The sequence below is a fragment of the Balaenoptera borealis genome, assembly GCF_965194805.1.
Source record: "Balaenoptera borealis genome assembly, chromosome: 12".
NCBI classification, from domain to species: Eukaryota; Metazoa; Chordata; class Mammalia; order Artiodactyla; family Balaenopteridae; genus Balaenoptera; species Balaenoptera borealis.
The window spans coordinates 36,079,371-36,101,271 of NC_138869.1; the positions used below are offsets into that span (position 1 = coordinate 36,079,371).

The 21,901-nt window shown below is 40.5% G+C and overlaps 2 protein-coding genes across 10 annotated transcripts in view; one reads left to right on the forward strand and one right to left on the reverse strand.

Annotated features, from left to right (window-relative positions):
* APPL1 (adaptor protein, phosphotyrosine interacting with PH domain and leucine zipper 1) overlaps positions 1-1,980 on the reverse strand; it is a 36,128-nt gene extending 34,148 nt beyond the window's left edge. For 5 of the 6 annotated variants that reach the window (XR_014232123.1, XM_082344755.1, XM_082344757.1 and 2 more), the window contains exon 1: positions 1,768-1,954. Coding sequence is in view for 5 of the 6 variants with exons in the window: in XM_082344755.1 (XP_082200881.1) it covers positions 1,768-1,821 (54 nt within the window). In the remaining variant the exon portion in view is untranslated. Of the gene's footprint in view, positions 1-1,767 lie in introns of all 6 variants that reach the window. The other variant, XM_082344754.1, reaches the window with a different exon arrangement.
* An 85-nt stretch (positions 1,981-2,065) lies between these two features.
* Positions 2,066-21,901, forward strand: part of HESX1 (HESX homeobox 1) — a 21,103-nt gene continuing 1,267 nt past the window's right edge. Inside the window, exons 1-4 of one of the 4 annotated variants that reach the window (XM_082344831.1) lie at positions 2,066-2,249; positions 2,748-3,401; positions 20,932-21,077; positions 21,600-21,799. In XM_082344831.1, coding sequence (XP_082200957.1) covers positions 3,367-3,401; positions 20,932-21,077; positions 21,600-21,799 — 381 coding nt within the window. In that variant the 5' untranslated portion in view covers positions 2,066-2,249; positions 2,748-3,366. Of the gene's footprint in view, positions 3,402-20,797; positions 21,078-21,599; positions 21,800-21,901 lie in introns of all 4 variants that reach the window. The other 3 variants (XM_082344830.1, XM_082344832.1, XM_082344833.1) reach the window with 3 other exon arrangements.

Genomic DNA, 21,901 nt, shown 5'->3' on the forward strand with positions numbered 1-21,901 from the left:
GTAATGACTAAAACCCTTATATCCTGAATCCCCAATCCAGGGCTTTCCATCTTGCCACAGGTTTTCCCCAAGAATTGCTTCCCAGTGTCTTACCTTTCTAAATCCCAGTTGTCCCAATTAATTTTCCCAAGTAAACATTAACTAGTTCAAATTTACTACTTCTAGAAATTGAAAGACTATCAACGTGGCTATTTCATTAAAAATTACCATAAAACTAATACTAATACAGCACATGCTTGTAAAAAAAGAAGCTCAAGTTGTAAACTAATTGTGTGAAAAGTTCAAGAAATTAGATGAGTCAAGAGATTATACCTTCCTAAGTCATGGCTAGGGCACTGTGTAACCCATTCTGAGCAGTGTGTAGTCTTTATGAGCTATAAAAGCGAGCCCAGGTATGAGAAGAAAGGTAAGGCACCTGTTGAGTCTTATAAAATAAAAAAGTAAAATGACAAAAGTACACCTGACCAATACATCCCACAAAATTTTTGCTAAACATCTGAAACAAATGTAGCTTATAACTTTATACTACAGAAATCGTTAAGCATTTGAACTGGCTATTCTGGCAGTCAAAATAAGCCAAGAAGTCAGTTTCTCTTTGTGTCAATATAGGCTGATAAGAGTACATTACCAGCAGGCAACTGGCCTGTGAAGATAACTTTCAGCGTGAAGAAAAACAAATCAATTCCACAATCAGAGCCCAACTTCAACTTGGCAATCAAAATTGGCACCACATCCATGGCAGACATATCATACAGGAAAGGGGGATCCAGGCCCTCCCTCCTGTTCTTTTGGAGTCATATTAAACCGTCAAGACACGTGAAATATGTGCAGTTGTAGTTCTAAATGAACAACATTTCAGAAAATTTTCTTCATTCTAAGTGGTAGCCAACCAGCAACACCGTCTTAAGTCCCTTATTGTGTAAGAGACAGGCCTAGGGATGAAGTTTCTCAACCCAAGTTACAGCGCCTACCAACATGGTTTTAACATCGCTCATTTCATTCTTCACTACTGAAAACATCAGTAATGGTTACGTTTCCCTAGACTATCTTAAGCTAGAGCAACCACACTAGCATCATCCCCAACGCACAAAACACAGGGCTTTTATTTTGATGAGTTTATTAGAGCCAAGTCTGCAACGAGGGCGCAGCAGTCGTGGAGCCGCGAAGGCGCCGTCCTCCACTCGGCGTGCGTGGCCCGAGTGACAGCGGCTACACTCACGGCCACGACACTCGGCCGGGAGGCTCTGGGACCCTTGACGGGCTTCGCCGAGGACTCTCCGCAGGGGCATATCAACAGTCTTTCAGCATCTCCCCCCCAAAAACTATCCATTTCCTTCCCTAGCGTGGTCGAAATCATTAAGTCTACGGGTCTTTTCTCCTTCTGCATTTTCTCCGAAGAGGTTTTCGAAGAGAAAATTCCAGGATCGGGATTTACCACCTCACATCACGGCGATTATAAAGCATCTTTTGTCAAATACAAGGGAGCCCCCCGCGCGTACGTGACCGCCGGGCCCACGAACCGGCTCGGTTGCAGCCCGCCGACGTCCCAGACCCCGCACACGGGTCTCGGCCCAGCGGCGCAGGCCCACGCGGGCCTCGGGAGGGCGGCCCGGCCTCCGCGGCTCGGGGCGCCGCCCGCTACCGGCGGGGGCACTGGGGGCGGAGCCCACCTAGGCCAGGGCTGGCACCTGCGGCCGCGGCGGCGCCAGGCCTGGGGTCGGCCAGCCCCGCTCCTTCCCTCGCAGCCCGCCGCCGCCCGCGCCTCACCTGCGGGCTGTCCTCCAGCGTCTCCTCGATGGGCAGCTTGTCGATCCCCGGCATCGTGGCGGAGGTAGGGCGGCAGCAAAATATGCGGCGGCCGCCCACAGCTCCCGCGCCCGCCCGCCTGCAGCAGCTGACCCCGACCCGCCCTCTCTCGATGGGTCTGCCGCCCTCTCTCGATGGGTCTGCCGCTCTCGCCAGGAGCCAAGGGGCCGCGCTGCCGCGCGGGAAATCCCGCCCCCTTGGCCTGCCTGCCCCGCCTCGCGGCGCGCCCATTGGCTCGCGGCGACGCCCGTCACCGCGACGGGGCTGGCCCGGAGGTTCCTTCACTGCTCTGGGCTTGCCCGCGAGTTTGGGCCTCCGAGGCGGCGGAGGCGACTCTTACTGAGCACCTCCAACACCAGCCCTGCTCCCGCGCGTTTGGTTGTAAATCGTAGGGGACCGTCTTCCCCTAGCAAGACGTGCGTCTTCTGGAACCAGAGCCTCGAGTGAGGACAGCACTGGGGAATTCGGGGCGGTTTGACTACTCCTGCAACATTTTTCGTCAGAGACCATGAAGGAGACCTCCCTGCTGGCGCCTTCTTTAGTTTCCTCAAATTATAACCTTCCCAACCCTGCCTGAAGCGTCCAGTTTCCCCTCTCCAGCAAAATGGTGCTGGCTAACTCAGATCTGAGTGATCAGTTGTGTCGTTAACTTGGCTTTCTGGTAAATTCGTGGACAGTAGACTCCGAAAGATTTTTTTCTGAGCACTTGCATATCAGTATATTCAGTTAAAAACATGACTTTGCTGCCAATTCGTCAGTTCTTACCTGGCCTTGAGAGACTGACACGCCACAATTCAGACTTCCATATTTCCTATAAATCACAAAACGTCTTTTTAAAGTCGGGGTGCACTGATTTATTATGCTGGTAACTGATCAGCATTTCTGTTAAAGTTTTGGAAGAATCTTTAAATAGCTTTTTCAGCCTCTAACTTTTTTTACAGGAAAGAAAAGTGAAGCTCTACTTCTAGAACTCGGTCTGGATTAGAACTTCTGCCTCTTTTGTCCATCTCTATATGTCCACATTCCTTAGAGAAGAATCATTATACAGAGAAAATGGCAGAATCACTAGTGTCTTCTAAATATCTAGCCATTAATCCCACCAATCCATCCCATTTTCATTCAAGAAATATAAGAAATGCTGAATAAAGATTATTAGTTGCCCAATTCCACAGATAAATTGGAATAAATACAGGTACAGTGGAACAAATCCAAATACAGTAACCGGAATGGAAGTTACTTATTTTAAACTCAAATACTAGATTTTACCATGATCTCTTGAAGGAAAAATAGAATCAAGTTTTTAAAGTTTTACCAGGTAGACTTGCAGTATAGTTTCACAGAATAATCCTTAGATTTCAATAAACTTTCAATAAGAGCTCTCCCCTTAGATTGTTTATCAACTAGTCACCCGGTAGAAGAGATCTTTAGTTTTTGAAAGGTGGTTTGGAGTCAGTTCTTACAGGATTACTGCTTCCCAGCTGCTTGGATGTACCCGGCATCATACAGATCTCAGCAATACAGCTCTGGCCTTCAACATTTCTTGTCTATCAGCAAAGTGGCATGCAACCTGGCTCTAAAGAAGGAAGACTTTCAGGGTAAGTAACATTCTTGGTTGAACTGTAATTAGATTATAAGTGAAGAAGAAGAAAGTTAGTGACAACTGATAAGAATCAGGAGTAAGTGACAAGTGAAAACAGTGAAGAAGAGTTATTACATGGTGCAACTGAAGGGGTTAGGCCAGTTAACTTGGCCAAACTAAATAATTCCAATGAAAAATTATCTTAGGTATCTGAATTATCCGGGTGGGGTATTATCATCAAGTTAAATGGTTTCCTTTTTTGTATGTTATGTGCACCTAAACTGTGCAAGGATTCTCAAGAGGCTATTATATTATCAGAGAGAGGCAAGGAATTCTTGCCAGGCTCAGCTGATTAAAAAACAAAGCAAACAAAAACAATTGGATGTTCAATTGGGTGGAGAGGCAGTTTAGTCAAATTATAAAGCTAGAAAGAATCTTGAAAGGCTTTCCATTTGGATCCTCTAGCTTTAGGCTACTGTTCACTCTGCTCAACCAGAAAAATGACTGTATTTCCTATTTTAAAACACCTCTAAAACTGCAGAAGCAGTCTCCTTTGATAACCAGTTTAAGTTTAATCAGCCTAAGTTCTGTACAGTTGACCAAACTCGGTTCCTTTTATACAGGAAATGAGGCTTGTTCAGAGAATGCCTCAAGGGTTACTGGAGACTTATGTGGGTAGCATAGTAAAAACTGGCCAGCAGGTTAATTTTATGGAAGGCAAGGCAGGATTAAACGACATCCACCAAAGAATTCATTGAGACGTTTCACAATATAATTTACAACAAAAAGACATACAGTCTTGTAAGTAGATTTGTTAATTATTAGTCTCCTAAAATTATATTTGATCTTCTTATAATTAAGTTTTTACATGATACCTCTTGAAGTTCTGGTCTGCGGTATATAATAGGAAAGAATCCAACAACCCAAATGACACTTGTGCTTTACCTTTTAAAATTATCCCCTTAGGTTAGTGGTTACCAAACTTATGCACACATAAAAGTCATCTGGGGGAGGTTGTTAGAATACAGATTACTGAACCCAGCTGAAGATTCTGATGCCGTAGGTCAGAGGTAGGACAGGGAATCTCCCAGGTGAATCCAAAGCAGGTCATCCTCAAACCACATGTTGAAAAACTCTATCCAAAATGGAAAATAACCATTTCCCTTTACCAAATAACCTTGTATTTTAGAAAATTTAAAGGGTCAAGTAAATATTTAGGAAAGAGTCTTTGGTTCCAGCTGAGGATGGTGAGAGGAGCACCATTTCCAGAATCACCTAAAGAGCTTGGGAATCTTCCCACTTACAAACATCCCCTGAAAGACTCCATCAATCTGAAATTCTGGGGTAATTCATGCTCGTTTTGAGAGTATAATATATAATGCAAATAATTCTAGATGTTACCTAATAAATCACTCCTTAATGAGACTCACTTTAACAGATAATTCAGCTGTTTTCTTAGCATTCAGCTGAGATGAACCAAATTCAAGAAATGAGTATATTAATTGATATTTTGGGAACCTGAGTCATTCCATCGACTCTAAAACGTTTGAACCAGTGGTCGAGTAGGGAGAAGCTGTGGGCAATTGGGGGGTAGAATCAAAAGTTCTAAGGAGTGTGTTCCAAAAGAGGTGGGTGGGCAGCCAGGACCAAGCAATTCTTCATTGTGCCCATTGCAAACCACCCTCTGGTCTTTGACCTTAATATTAATGTTGCTTTTGCTCTTTGCCACAGCGTCCTTAGATTGCAAATTTGTGGCTAAAACATAAATCCTTGGACAGGCAAATTCCATAGCTTCTACTTTCTTGACTGTGAAAAGAATAAAACTTTATTTCTAGGATAATTGTATATGCCTGTTTCTTTTATGGTTGCCTTGATTCGTTTTTGGAAGATGAGGACATTGTAAACTAATTTCTTTGACCAAGCCAAGAACTGTGAAACCAAGCAGCATCATTCCTGTTTCTGTTGGGAGGTGAATAAAAGCATGGGCATGAGCTCATGGACATGGACTGTGGAGCCAGCCTAGCTGGCTTTGAATCCTGGCCTCACTCTTTACTAGTTCTGTGACTTGAGTCAAGTTACTTAACTTCTCTGTGTCTCCCTTTCATCATCTAAAAACTGGGGCTTAATATAGAGAACCTACATGATAGAGTTGGGAAGATGATTAATGAGCTTTCAGAATAGTGCTGGGCACAATAAGCATTCAGTAAAAATCAGCTAAGTATTCTCTTCATTATTTACTCTTGAATATTAAATGTTTCAGTGCTTTTAAGGCAGCTTTCATTTTCTTCATTTTCCCCTCTTTATCATAACTAAAGAAGCCAATATTTTCTAAATCAGAAGATTGTCCTCATTGTCTTAGAGAATCCTGATACTATTTTAAATAATATTACCCTTGCTAGTGTTTTATCACTTTGATTTAGGGGCTTTTGTGGTCAAATCAAAAAATTTTTAATCAATAAATATATATTGTGATATTCTGGAGAAATGGTGTAGGTACCAAACCAGCAAAGGCTATTACCCTGTTTTTGTTTTTTGGTTTTTGGCAGTGCGGGGAGGGGAGATGCCCTCAGATTAAAAGATATAAGATCTGCATGACATTCCTACTCCCCAGAAGTTCTGGGGAGCAATAGGCAAGTCAGTGGAGAAGAGGTTGCTCTTAGAGAAACCAGTAAGTCCCATGACAGGTTAATCACTGAAATCATTTTACTTTTTATGGAACCACAGAGGGCAGTAAAAAAAAAACAGTTACTGAGAATTGATTAAACCAGTACTGTGTATATCATGGCTGGTGCAGAGAAGTCTCAGAGTTAATCAGCACATCCTTGTAAGAACACTAGATGGTGCTCTGAATTTAGTTTTAGGATTCAAACTACCTCAGGAAATGGCTGTCGTCATTCAACAAATATTTATTAGGTAATGAACAAAATATTAAAAATCTCTGCCCTTGCGGAGCTACAGTTTAGTGGAGATGGTAGGAAGAAAGATAATGAAAAATAAACATGTAGTATTAGAAGTATATCAGTAGTATATTAGAAAGTGGGAAGTGCTATGGAAAACAGCAGGGAAAATGGGATGAGGGGCAGTTGCAATTTTAAATAAGCTTGTCAGAGTAGACTTCATTGAGGAGATGACATCTGAACAAAACCTTGAAGGAGTCACTGGAGTGCGCAATGGGGACATCTGAGGAGAGGGTGTTCCGGGAGAGGAACAACCTGGCAGACACCCTAAGCCCTAAGGCAGGAGTGGCTGGCTATTTTGAGAATTGCATAGAGATCAGGGTGGCAGGAAAGGTGTGAGGATTTTGACATCTACCCTGATTTTTGATAAAAGCACCTTTGTTTATTTTTTTAATATTATTTATTTGTTTATTTATTTGTTTTTGGCTGCGCCGGGTCTTAGTTGTGGCTTGTGGGATCTTTTTTCAGTTGCGGCATGTGGGCTTCTTAGTTGCGACATGCGGACTTCTTAGTTGCGACATGCAGACTCTTAGTTGTGGCATGCGGACTCTTAGTTGCAGTGTGCATGTGGGATCTAGTTCCCCTAGCAGGGATTGAACCCGGGCCCCCTGCATTGGGAGCACAGAGTCTTACCCATGGGACCACCAGGGAAGTCCCCAAAACACCTTTAATTGTGGTTGTGATTTGAAACAAATATTGGAGAAACTGTATACATTAGTGATATGAGATATCATAAATCATGGGCAAATTAACATTGTCTTAAGTAAACTCAATACTTTATGAGATGTATTGGTTTAAAGGAAAAATTGCATGAGTGATTTAGCTAAGTCATGTTCTATATACAGGGTCAAAAGTAAAGTCTTAATAACAGAAGACAGTGATTTCATGTAAAAACAGCTGTGTGGTTTTTTCTCTTCCCTTTCTGAATAATTCAGCCCTAAAGCCATTAGGTGTGGCCAAATAAAGTAGGAGTCTATGCAGGGTGGGTAGGCATGGGGGCCCAGAATGGGGTGTTGAAGCCAGCAGGGGCGAGGAGAGCATCCTCACAAAGGGGCACCCTGGTGTGGGGTGCCAGAGCCCATGCAAGGTGAGCCCCCTCATCTACATAGGGGGGCGTGAGAGCACAAGATGGGTAAAAACAGCATTTTGGTTGGAGGGGCAGCCCCCAAGCAGCAAGATGTTGGAGCAAATGTGGGGTGAGGGTGCCTGAGAGGGCTGTTGCGGAGTCCAAGCATGATGAGGAGGGCTTTTGTGCAGGTTGGAAGCCTACTGCAGGACTTCAGAACACAAGGGGTGTGGAGAACATCCATGAAGAAGGGCAGCCTAGTGCAGGGTCTCAGAGCCCCAGTGGGGTGAAGAAGGCATCCACACAGACTGCTTGGGTGTGCTGCCAATTTTTCATCAGTTTTTTACCTTCTCAATCTGGGAACTATATTTTAATTCTGAGGTAATTCAGTTTGCTAAATACTTTGTCATTTGTTTATATGATTAGAAATACAGTTTTCAAGTGGTAAACTCTCCTTCATCTCTGTTCCCTCTGTTAATGATGTCATTATCCATTTGGTCACATAAGCTAGAAATATGGGAATCAGGTTCACTTCCTCCCTCTTACTCCCCTCAACAGACACACACACACACACACACACACACACACACACACCTCTATACCTGACTGGTCTTCATTACGTTGCTTTTCTCTGACCTTTTCTTGAAACATCTCTACCTGAAGACATCTCTGAAAAACCTTCATAGTAACATTGATAATGGTAATAAATGATAGCAAGCTGTTTACATAATGTTTACTATGTGTCAGGTGTTACTTCAAGGGCTTTGCAAGTATTATCTCATTTGATCCTCAATTAGGTACTATAATTATCCCCATTTAATTATAGAGGAAACTGAAGCACAGAGAGGCTAAGTTACATGCCCAAGGTCACATAGTTTAAAAAAGGCACAGTGCTGGAATTTGGACCCAAGTAGTATGACACCAGAGTTGGGCTCTTACCACTCCTCAGCCCTTCTCAGTCTCACTCAAGCGATCTGGGCCCTTTTCTGCTCCCATAGCCTCTTGTGCACACATCTTTATTCTTATATTGAAATTTTGTATTTATTGATTGGTGTTCCTAGAAGAATGAGAATTTTGTTATTTATATTTACAAAAGTGCAGAAAATAATGAACCCTCATTATTATATTTCTATTCATTGGAGACAATGAATCCACATATACCCATCAGTCCAATGTAGCACTTATCAACATTTTGCAACACTTGCTTCAATTACCTTTGTTTTCTTTCTGGGTTTTCCTGAAGTATTTTCTTTTCTTTTTTTTTTTTTTATAATATAAGATTTTTTAAAAATTTATTTATTTTATTTATTTATTTTGGCTGCATTGGGTCTTCTTTGCTGTGTGCGGGCTTTCTGTAGCTGTGGCGAGCAGGGGCTACTCTTCGTTGCGGTGCGCGGGCTTCTCATTGCGGTGGCTTCTCTTGCTGCGGAGCACAGGCTCTAGGGGCACAGGCTTCAGTAGTTGTGCTGTGTGGGCTCAGTAGTTGTGGCTCACGGGCTCTAGAGCGCAGGCTCAGTAGTTGTGGCGCACGGGCTTAGTTGCTCTGCAGCATGTGAGATCTTCCCGGACCAGGGCTCGAACCCGTGTCCCCTGCATTGGCAGGCGGATTCTTAACCACTGCGCCACCAGGGAAGCCCTCCTGAAGTATTTTCAACCAAAACCCAGACATTCTGAAATTTCACCTGTAAATACTTAAGTAGAATCTCTTTTAGAAGGGCATTTTTAAAAATATAACCATAATCGCATTATCACACTGAACAAAATTAATATTAATGGCTACCTTCTTGATCATGAGTTTCTTGAGGGCAGACATCATTTCATCCCCTGGTTACCTAGTACATCCCTGATACATGCTGGAGTTTAATAAATGTTTGTTGTGATTCAAAAGGTTGTTTCTAAGTTGATAAGAACCATGACATTTATCCTCCAGAAACAATGTTATAAATAACAATCAGGTTCTCAGGTTAACTGACAACTCTCATTTAATCTACAATGATTAGATTAAATGGCACTAATGTGTAGGCCTGAGCCCCTGGGAGCCTTAAATCCTAAACTATTTTATCTTTGATTTTTGAGGCTGGGGAAATCCTGAGTCTAATTTAACCTAGCCCTGAGTTTTCTTGTTCCCATTGTCAATCTGGGGAGGACATAAAGACAAGGGCTAGATTGGGTGGGAGTGTTCATTGGTAAAGATTTCTTAGAAGGAAATATGGCCGAATCCAGCAAAAAATAATATATTCTTTTTTTTCATAATAAATTCTGGTTTATTTTTGGATGATAAAGAAATAATATATACTTCAAAGAAACTTTTTCATGGAAATACTCCTGCGTATGTGCTAACAAGGTAGTCATTGTTTGTTATAGTTTATTTATTTATTTATTTATTTATTTATTTATTTATTTATTTTTATTTATTTATTTTTGGCTGTGTTGGGTCTTCGTTTCTGTGCGAGGGCTTTTCTCTAGTTGTGGCAAGCGGGGCCACTCTTCATCGCGGTGCGCGGGCCTCTCACTATCGCGGCCTCTCTTGTTGCGGAGCACAGGCTCCAGACGCGCAGGCTCAGTAGTTGTGGCTCACAGGCCTAGTTGCTCCGCGGCATGTGGGATCTTCCCAGACCAGGGCTCGAACCCGTGTTCCCTGCATTGGCAGGCAGACTCTCAACCACTGCGCCACCAGGGAAGCCCTGTTATAGTTTAAAAAATTAGAGACAAACGTAAGTGCCATTATCAGGGGTATAGTTCAATATATTATGGTTCTTCCACTTGATGTAGCACCAAGCAGCTGTTGAAGAATGAGGTAGAGCTGTGTGTGCTGATGTCATGTCATGTCAGTGTGGGGGAACCACATTGCATAATAGCATGTGTGTCTGACTCCATGTGGATAAAAACGTGTGTGCATGCATCTACTTCTTTATGTCAAGGCATTCTAAAAAGGCAGGAAGGAGCAGCACTAAGCTGTTAGTAGTGGTGGCCAGTGGGTTGGAGAGTAAAAATGGGGTAGAATTGAAGGAGACTATCATATTTTACTCTATGTACCATAGTATTAAATGAATTTTTTTAAAAATAGAAATGTATCAGAGTTTTAGATGATTTTATATCAAATTTTTAAAATCAAGGGCTTGATATATGCAAGGCACTATACTGAAAACAATTTTGACTGATTTGAAAGTGTAAAAATATGAAACTATACTCTTGAAGTTGAGAAGAGCAAAGCCTAAAATGTTTTCTAAATGTTATAAATAGAGTGAACTTATTCTACAAATCTTTATTTAATATCTCCTGTTTGATGGGCACTGTGATCGGTGCTGGGAGAGACAGAAGTGTGTGAAATAGTCCCAACTCTCCTGAACCTTGTAGCCACTGGGAAATATACCATGTGTCTCAAGTAACAATGATGGCTGAGGAGGGCCTGAGGAATGACAAGAGTGTCACAGATATGAATTGTGCCTCAGGATTTTTAAATTTTAAGCTCAGATTTTAAAAATGAATCCCCCATCTCACTTTTTATTGAATTATAGTTTCAGAATGTCATAATGTCTAATTTGTGGATTACCCTGGAGTCATACATAAGTAGTTCATAGAAAACTGGGAATACTTTTACACATTAAAAAGCAATGGCAACAATAGTAAACACACAGAATTTACATTGCCTGTCCAGCTTACAAATGTCACCTCTTCCTGACATTAGAGGAAGATGATAGTCCCATCCATCCATCCACCTATCCATCCATCCGTTTATTCACTCATTCAACAAATATTTATTGAATGTCTACTTTAGCATTGCTCTAGAAGATACTGTATGTGTAATAGTAAAAAATATTTTATTTTAGAAAACACATTTTAATATTTAAAAATACTGAGGGTCTCAAATAGAACAGTGTAATTCCTGTGCAAAAGTAAGGGGCAAATGTCATTAAAGCTTTGCTTATTGCATTTCTTTCTTATTATGCTCACAGGCTGATTTTATTTCTTATTATGCTATGACTGGTTTATAAAAATCTCTGCCAAAACACCTAACACATTGGGCATTTTTCCTGATAGTTAATGATTTGGGACTTAATTGAAATACATAATTAGAAAATAAATGTTAGCAAAGCCTGAGTTGATTTACAAGTTACTAAAGCAAAATAAAACATAAACCTCTCAACTTTTACTTCACCTTGAACATGTAGATGTTTAAAATATAAGCTGTCCAATTTTACAATTCCTAAAGTCTCTTCAATGTCAATGTGTCAGGCTTTTATTTCTCATCTCAAAATAATTGTTGAAAGATATTGAGGATTGATCATAAGCAAGGTTTCACAACCTTTTTCTTTCTTTTTAACTTTTTATTTTATATTGGAGTATAGTTGATTAACAATGTTGTGTTAGTTTCAGTTGTACAACAAAGTGATTCAGTTATACATATACATGTATCTATTCTTTTTCAAGTTCTTTTCCCAATTAGGTTCACAACCTTTTTCTTAATTCATCAGTACACTTTGATGTTTATATTATGAGATCATTGGTGAAGATGTTACAGTGGCCATTAATTGATAAAATCAGAAGAACAGGGAATTTGGAGACAGAAAAGTCGAGGCTCTGCCACTGCTATTTGGTGACTTCTGCAAATTACAACTGAACTCTCAGTTTGTTTTCTCAACTACCAAATAGTGGAGGATTTATTGAAGGATTAAGCACAAATACACTAAAAATGCTTTAAAAGCTATAAATCACTATAGATATTTTGTGTTTGTATTCATTATAACATTACTCTATATAAACAGCACTTATTAGAAACAACAGTAGACATTATATTACTGGTGAAACACTATTCTCATGTCAGGAACAAAACAAGGATGTCTGTTTTCGTCATCACTATTTTCAACATTGTTCTGTACTTCTAGACCAGCATTGTCCAACAGAAATTTCTGCAGTGATGGCAATATTCTCTGTCTGTGCTGTTCAATATAGTAGCCACTGGCCACATGTGGCTACCTAAATGTAAATAAATTACAAGATAATTAAATTTGAAATTTAATTGCACCAGCACTTGCACTAGCCACATTTCAAGTGCTCATTAGCCACATGTGGCTAGTGGCTACAATATTGGATAGTGCAAACACAGAACATGTCTCTCATTTTGGAAAACTTTATGGGACTAGAAGTTCTATTTGTTTACAGTTATAGAATAATGTTTAATTATAATCACATATCCATCCATCCACCAATCTATTTTATTTTTTATGCATTTTAAAGTTACAGACATCAATATACTTCTCCCCTAAACTCTTTAGCATGTGTATCATTAACTATAGTTGAGCACTCGTTTATGCTTTAACAGATAAAATTTTACATACAGTGAAGTGAATAAATCTTAGAGTATTAATAAATATTGACAAATGAATACATCTGTGTAATCCAAAGCCTAGCAAGATATAGAACATTACCATCACCCCCCATGTTTCCTGATTCTTCTTCCCATTCATTCTCCGCCTCCAACCCCAAATTCTGATTTTTTCAATATAAACTAGTTTTGTCTGTTCTGGAACATCACATAAGTGAATCAAACTTCATGTATTTTTTTGTGTAAGGCTTCTTTGACTTATAATGTTTTTGAAATGCTTTTGAAATTCATCAGTGTTGTTCCATATATTGATACTATATATCAATACCTTTATATTGTTGAGTTGTATTCTATTATATAGTTATACCATAGTTTATCTGTGTTCCTGTTGATAGACACCTAATTGCCAGTTTGGGCTATTATCAGTAGAGCTTCTGTGAATATTCTCATGCAAGTCTTTTTGTGGACCTGTTTTCATTTTTCTAGGAATGAAATTGCTGGATCATAGCATAACTATATGTTTGTTGCTAATATATGGGATTAAATTGATTTTTGTATATTTACCTTTATAGTATGACTTCGCTAAATTCACTTATTAGTTTTAGTAGCTTTTGTAGATTCTTAAAAGTTTTCTATTGTAAACAATCATGTCATCTGTGAAAAGAGACCCTTTACTTCTTCCTTTCTGATCTATATGATCTTTATTTCTTTTTCTTTCTTTATTGCACTGGTGTTCAATAGAAATGGTGAAAGTGACCATCCTTGCTTTGTTCCTAATCTTAGGGAGAAATTCAATATTTCACCATTAAATAGTATGTTTACTGATTATTTCTATAGATGCCCTTTATCAGATTGAGAAAGTTACTTCTAATCCTAATTTGCTGAAAAAATTTTTTTTAAATAAATTTATTTATTTATTTTTGGCTGCGTTGGGTCTTTGTTGCTGCGCGCAGGCTTTCTCTAGTTGCGGCGAGCTGGGGCTGCTCTTTTTTGTGGTGCGCCGGCTTCTCATTGAGGTGGCTTCTCTTGTTGCAGAGCACAGGCTCTAAGCGCGCGGGCTTCAGTAGTTGTGGCACATCGGCTCAGTAGTTGTGGCTCGTGGGCTCTAGAGCGCAGGCTCAGTAGTTGTGGTGCACGGGCTTAGTTTCTCCATGGCACGTGGGATCTTCTCAGACCAGGGATCGAACCTGTGTCCCCTGCGTTGGCAGGTGGATTCTCAACCACTGCGCCACCAGGGAAGTCCCAAGATTTTCTTTAAATGTTTGATAAACTTCACTAGTGAAGTTATCTGGGCCTGAAGTTTTCTTTGTGGGAAAGAATTTGATAACCAATTCAGTTTCTTTAATAGGTATAGAACTAGGCATGTTTTCTATTTCATGTTGTCTCAGTTTTGGTAATCATATATTTTTCAAGATACTTGCCTATTTCATGTAAGTTGTTGAATTTACTAATATAAAGTTGTTCATTATATTCTTTTATCTTTTTAATGTTTGCAATTTCTGTAGTGATGTCACCTCTTTATTCCCAATATTGGTAATTTGTGTTCTATCTTTTGTTCTTGACCAGTCTACCTACAGTTTCCCCCTTCCCAGTTTTTTTTTTTTTATTGGAGTATAGTTGATTTACAATGTTGTGTTAGTTTCTGCGGTACAGCAAAGTGAATCAGTTATACATATACCTATATCTACTTTTTTTTTTTTTAGATTCTTTTCCCTTATAGGCCATTACAGACTATTGAGTAGAGTTCCCTGTGCCCAGTTTTTTTTTTATGATGGAGCTTTTTAGATAAATTATCTAGGGCTGTATAAATCACCCAAAGCTTAGTGGTTTAAAACAGTAGTATTCATTTAATACCTCTCACAGTTTCTCTATGTCAGGAATTCAGGAGTGACTTGGATACCCAGTCCTGTCTTGGAGTCTCTGTTAATATTGTGATCAGGTGTCATTTGGGGCTTCAGTCACCTGAAGGCTTGAGTAGGGCTGGAGGATTCACTTCCCAAGTGACTCATTCACATAGCTAGCAAGTTGGTGTTGACTATTGACAGGAAACCTCAATTCCTCTCCATGTTGGCCTTTACACATGTCATGGTAGCTGGCCTCATGTGCTTGCCAATCTTTGATTGTGAGGTTATATTTGCTTACTTTTAATCTGTGGGAATCCTGTGGACCTAAATTAGAGAGGCTTTCTTCCAGAGAGAATTTGGTCAGCTTTTGCCAGGAACCATTATCGAAGTGGCCTGAAGTAAGAGAGTTCAGTTCGGTGCTCCCTGCCCCCGCCTACTGCTAGCCCGAGGATTAGAATCCTGGTTTCAGTGATACTAAGGATTTTTCCCTTGTGGGTTACCTTGTATTTATCGTTTGTTTACTGATCACTGCTCCCAGTTCTGATTTCATTTCTTGGTTGTTGGGTTTTTATTGTTTTGTTTGGTGAACAAACATTTCCCTTACTTATGGGGATCTCAGCAATGTATTTGAAGGTATATTTTACCCAGGATCTAATTGTTTTGTAGTTGAAGGGTCTTTCAAGGAATATGGTCCAGCATATTGCTAGAACAGAAATATCCCATTCACTCTCCAGTTTACTTCAAGTCTGGCTTTTTTCTTTACCCTCCAGTTTGCCAAGGTTTACAGTAACCCCCTCGTTAACAAACCTAGTGTATTTTCACTCAGCCTCTCAGCAGCATTGACACAGCTGAGCATTCATTTATTCTTTCATCTAGTATGAGCCGAGTACTGTTTTGGATGCTAGAATGAACAGAACAGACAAAAATTCTAGAGATAGGAAACAGGCAATAAACAATAAACATAATAAACAGATATATAAGGGACTTCCCTGGCGGTCCAGTGGTTAAGACTCCATGCTTCCACTGCAGCGGGCATGGGTTCGACTCCTGATCAGGGAACTTAGATCCCGCATGCTGCGCTGTGCGGGCAAAAAAAAAAAAAAACCAAAAACAAAACAACAACAAAAAAGGATATATAAAAAGGCAAAAGGTAGTAAATGCTTTTAACAAAAATTGGAGCAGGGCAGAGGGCCTCAGGAATCCTGAAAGAGAGGTTGAAATTTTTAAAGGGGCAGGAAGAGTAAGCCTTATTGAGAAAATGATATTTGAGGAAATACTTGAAGGAGGTAACAGAGTAGTCCATGAGGGATATGTGAAGGAAGAACATTCTAGGTAGTGAAAACAACCAATGTAAACTCCTGAAGCAGGATTGTGCCTGTGTTTTCAGGAAGAGGTTCCGTGTAGCTGGAACAAAGTGAGCATGGGAGATGTAATAAGAGGTAAGATCAGATAGGGAAGGGGGGCTGGCAAATCATGTCAGAGCCTGTAGGACACTATAAAGACTGACTTTTACTGAGATGGGAAGCCATTTTTTTGAGCAGAGTTTTGATATGAACTGACTTTTTTTTTTCCTGCCACACTGCAAGCCTTGCAGGATCTTATTCCCAACCAGGCAACCAGGGATTGAACCCATGCCCCCTGCAGTGGAAGCACGGAGTCCTAACCACTGGACCGCCAGAGAATTCCCTGAACTGACTTGTTTTTAAATGATCCCTCTGGCTGCTTACTGTGTTGATAGAAAACCATAGGAGATCAAGGATGGAAGCAGGAAGACCACTTGAGATGCTATTGTAGCCATCTTTCTCCTTGACCCATTTTCCTCTCTTGGGTCACTTACTGTATCTCCAGATTTTTCTCTTGCCTTACTAGCTGTTTCCTTCTCTAGTTCCTTCTGCAGCACATCTTCTCCAATTTCCAAATGTTGGAATACCTCAGACTTGGTCCTAAGATCCTTCTTGTATCTAGGTCCATTCACTGGTGATCTCATGCAAGCCTCTAGCTTTTAATGGCTTTAATACCTATGATTTATGCTGGTAATGCACAAACTTAAGAGATTCAGCCCGGAGCTCATACTCATAAACCCAGTAGCCTACTTGCTATCCAAACTGGAACTCTTCACTTCTCGCCACACCTTTCCTCTCCTAATCCAGGCTTTCACACCCCAGTAAATGACACTATATTTGCTCAAGCCAAAAAACAGTCATCCTTAATGCCTCTCTTTCCTTCATTTCCACCAGTCCATCAGCAGGATGTGTTTTTCTATCCCTGAATGGATGAGCTATTTCCTCCACAATGCTATGTGTCAAATAACTTCAAAAATCTCAATGGCTTAAACAACGAATATTTATTTTTCTCACTCACAATACTGTAGGTCAGTTGGTGTTTGGCTGAGTTTGCCTGGGCTTGGCCTGCTTGACTGCAGGCCGCTGGATGGGTTGGGGTCTGTGTGTTCATTCTGGGGCTCAGGCTGAGGGGCAGCAGCTACCCCAGGGATGACCACATGGTGATGTCAGAAGCTCAGGAGGGAAAACCAATCATGCTGGCACATTTCAAGCTTCTGCTCACATCACTTCCCATTGGCTGAAGCAAGTCACATAGACAAGCCTAAAGCTAAGGGGTGGGAAGTACACTATATCCACTATGAGGCCACAGCAAGGGGGTGGCTATATAATATATTATGGGGATTGAAGAATTGGTACTAATTATTCAATTACTCAGTCTCCCACAACCTCCTGAAGAATTGTACCTCTCCGCAAATCCACTATTAGCCATCATCTCTTGCCCCAGACAGCTATCTCTGTTTTCGTCATACCTAGAACAATGCCTCGCATTAGTATATGCTCAGTAAAAAGGTATTGAATAAACAACTCCCAACTGATCTTCCTGGTTACACTCATCACTCTTCAGTCTCTTTCTACGTAGCAGCCAGGGTGGGGTTTTAAAACTGTAAATCCTATCTGTGATATAATAAAAAGAAATATATTTGGTCTTTGTCCCAAGTTCCAGGCACACAGCTACTAAATTTCTTGGAATTTCCTGAGTAATAAGAGTGATAGGAGCATCTTTTATTCTAATGACACGACTCTTGGTGGGTTCTAGATAGCTTCAAGATGGGGGCTGGTTGCCAGAAAGACCAAACTTAGAGGCTTGTAACTTTCAGCCTCACCTCCCAACCTCAGGGGAGAGGAGAGGGGCTGGAGATTGAGATCAATCACCAATAGCCAATGATTTATTCAGTCTTGCCTATGTAATGAAACTTCCATAAAAACCCCTAAAGGACAGGGTTCAGAGAGCTTCCAGGTTGGCGAACACATTGAAATGGTGTTCACTGGGAGGGTGGTGTGCCCAGAGAGGGCATGGAAGCTCTCTGACCTTTCCCCCATACCATGCCCTATACATCTCTTCCATTTGACTGTTCCTGAGTTGTATCCTTTATAATAAACTAGTAAACATAAGCAACATGCCTTCCTGAGTTCTGTGAGCCATTCTAGCAAATAATTGAACCTGAGAAGTGGGTCATGGGAACCCCAGATGTACAGTCAGTTGGTCAGAAGTACAAGTGGCAACTTGGGACTTGCAAACTAGTTTCTAAAGTGGGGGTAGTCTTGTGGAAGTGAACCCTTAACCTGTGGGGTCTGCACTAACTCCAGGTAGTTAGTGTCAGAATTGAATTGTAGGATACCCTGTTGATGTCTGCAGAGAACTGGAGAATTGCTTGGTATGGAAAAACCCATACACATTTGGTGTCAGAAGTGTTGTGAGTAAAAACAGCTCAGACTATCATATTAGTCCCAACTTAAAACCCTGCCATGGGTTCCCTTTGCTCTTGAACTCCTTACAATGGTCTTTATAAAGGCATCTATTATCCAGCCAGGCCTGGCTCTCCAAACAATAGCATCTGGTACCACTCACTTCCCTCTGGCTAACTGCCCTTTTCTTCCTCAAATATTCCAATGCTTTTCAGCTGCAAGACCTTTGTACTTGCTGTTCCTTCTGACTGGAATGCTTTTTCTCAAGATCTTGGCATGCTAGCTTTCTCTCATCCTCAGCTTCAGCTAAAATATCACCTCCTTAGAGAGGCCTCCCTGACCATCAATACTTAAAGACCCTCTTCCCATTCCACGCCTACCCCTGTTACATTTCATCACCATCACCTTGTTTATTCCTTTCATTGAGTTTATCACTCTCTCAAATTACCTTGTTTTGTTTATTACTAATCTCTAGCACCTAGAATGGTGTCTGGCACAGGTTAAGTGCTCTATAAAAATTCATTATATGAGTATATGAGAAAACATTTCCTCCACATTTTAAAAGAAATTCTTTGCTATCTTTTATTTCCATCTACTCATCCATATATAAAATGTTATAAGTCCAGATAAAATCAACTCAAGAGAAATAAAAATGTTGCAATGTTTGTGTTCGTAAAGAAGAAATTGGGGACTGGAGTAGCTTCAGCATGTGTTGTGGCATCCTTGAAACTTGTGCCTCTAGGGCACTGATCTGTGGGGTTGAAGGTCTCAGTGAGGCCTCCTTCCACCTCCCTTACCTGACTTACCTTTTTTCTTTTTCCATTCTCATCCCTGGTTAATGTACGAGATTATTTACTTATTTACAATTATTGTTTGTTGCCTGTCTCACCACTCCCACCCCCACTGTGAGCTTCATGGGCACATGAAGGCAAGGATCCTATTCTGTTTTTTCTGGTACTCAGTAGATGTTCACCCAACTGTGGGATGAATGGATGAATGAATGAATGTTTCAAAGGAGAGAAAGGAATCTGGGAGGTCCTGAATCAGTCTCTTCCTCCAAGCCTTCCCAGAGTAAGGTCACCCTCACCATTGCACAGTCTACACCCCAAAACACTACAGGCAAAACCTCCACAAGGTATAAAGGTTTTACTAGTTTATTCATTGTCAGAATGGCTTTACTTGTATATTTATAAGTCTATCTTGTGTGCCTGTTAATGTTTTGTTTGTGAATCGTTTATTCACTCTAGAGCTCGTGTAAGGAGGAATTTAGCTTGGTATTTATGACATTGTGATAGCAAGTGACATTGTGATAGGGCAAAATCTGATGAAGTTGAGCTCAGTCCTGTAGAGACTGTTTCCTCTATTGACGCAGACTACTTTTCCTCTTCCCACAAGAAAAGCCCAATAGTTGTTTAAATGCTGGATAAAGCTGAGCACTTAAATTTATCATCAAGAAGGTATTGGAAGAAGAGGAGTAAGAGAGTACAAGAACTGAAAGTGTCACAACCTTGGTAGGAAGTGGCCACTTCAAAATCTTCCCAATTAGCAGCTGTGTTTCTCTTTTAATTTCATGTTTTCTTAGGATGATGAAATTAAAATATTCTGCTCTTGGTTATTTTTCACAAACCTTATTGTCCTCATGAAAACCCTCCAGTCCCTCAAAATATCAACAGAGAGAAATTTTTCTTTAAAAGATGCAGTAAACTATGTTTTTTTTCTTTGAAACAACTATGATGGGAGAGAAATTCTTCCTTTAGTTTGAATAGTCATACTTTTTAGTTGCTTGGAGGCAGTTACATATGAATCTTCATATAAACTTGTATTTCTCTCATTTAAAAGAAAAGATGAAAGAAGAGAATTAGCTCATTAATTATTTAAAATACTTGGTGCAGCTGTTCCTTATGAATTAATCCAGGCACTTGGAAGACAATTAAACTCAGTGTTAATAACATTGCAAACCCTTTCCAGTATGCTGCACTCCAAATACTATTGTGTTTTCATTGACAACATTCACTATTACATATGCATGTGAAAAACAGGCCTTTTCATCAGAATTACTATAATAGCATTAAGGGATTATTATTTTTTCCAATTTCTTTGGAAGAAAATTCACTTAAATTAGATTATTTATTACTTGACTGCTCTCCTATCTTGCCTGTATTAGGTAACTGGAGTTCATGAAAGTATAAACTTCAGAATAAAAAGCATGATTTTATACATTAATGATTTCAAATAAAAGAGGAGTGCTAGTCTGTGCATCACTTCTTTTCGAGAAAGTTAAGTCTGTATTCTGCTTAGGAGAGATAACACTTTTTGTCCCTGTAGGTGGCCCCCCTGGTGTAGCCATTAGTTGCTAATTACTTGCAAACAAATAAACAATTAACTCCTGGAGCTGCTGGCTGGGCCAGTGTTCATTGACATGCTAAAACTTTCTAAGACAGGATCTTAATTAGTGACGTTCTAAATCCAGCCCCCATCGTCAGCGGAGCCATAAGGTAAACTGCAGGAAGGTCCAGCCCGGTACACGTGGGGCCGAGGCAGCCAGGGAGGAGTGGAGAGGCCAGAGCTATAGCTCTGTGCAGCCCACACGAGGATGTCTCCCAGCCTTCAGGAAGGCGCTCGGCTCGGGAAAAGCAAACCCTCGCCCTGCTCCTTTTCAATTGAGAGCATCTTAGGACTGGACCAGAAGAAAGACTGTGTTCCATCAATGAAACCCCACAGGCCCTGGACAGACACCTGCGGCTCTTCAGGTACGCCACAACGTAATTTTTAATATTCTTTGTTAATTCGTTTGCAATGTTTAATTTGGCCTTTTTTTCATACTACATAGACTTAGAGAAAAACTGCAATTTCATCCAATTACATAATTGAAGAATCTAGCACTTTTAATGCCTCCAGCTGAGTCCTATGGGAAATAAAAAGAACATCGGCCTTAGATCCAAGTGGATATGAAGTTCACCCACAGGAAATGCCAAGAACCTTCATTTTCTTCAGAAGATCTCTGGGTTTATTTGCCACATCAGATATTCTAAATCTCTTTTCACTGAAAAATAAATGACATTCAGAGGCCAAAATGTGTCCTCTATCAGCAAGGCAGGGTTCTCATTTTTATTTGCTTTTTGGATTTTGGTCGATGAAAGGTCAGTTCTCCTGTGAAACCCAGAAGAATTCTACTAGGAAAATTAAAGACAAGTTCCTGAAATTACTTCTTATAGAACTTTGTGGAATATAGAATTGGACATCTAAGGTGGGATTTATTTTTCTGTTTTTAGGGAAAGAGATTAACCTATGTCTACATGTCCCGAGTCTTCCTAATGGGATCTCATTACCTTGTACTGTGGATCACTCAGTGCCGGAAGAAAGTGTTTTGAAATATGAAGATTACTTTTCAGCCTCAGAAAGACTTTCTTTGAAAAGAGAGTTGAGTTGGTATAGAGGCCGAAGACCCAGAACCGCTTTTACTCAAAACCAGGTAGGAAGTTTTTTCAACCACCGATCCTAATACAAAGGCTTTAAGTGACACCCTGTTGGGCAAAAGCCTATCCACTTTGGGATCTCAGTTTAGAATCCTTAT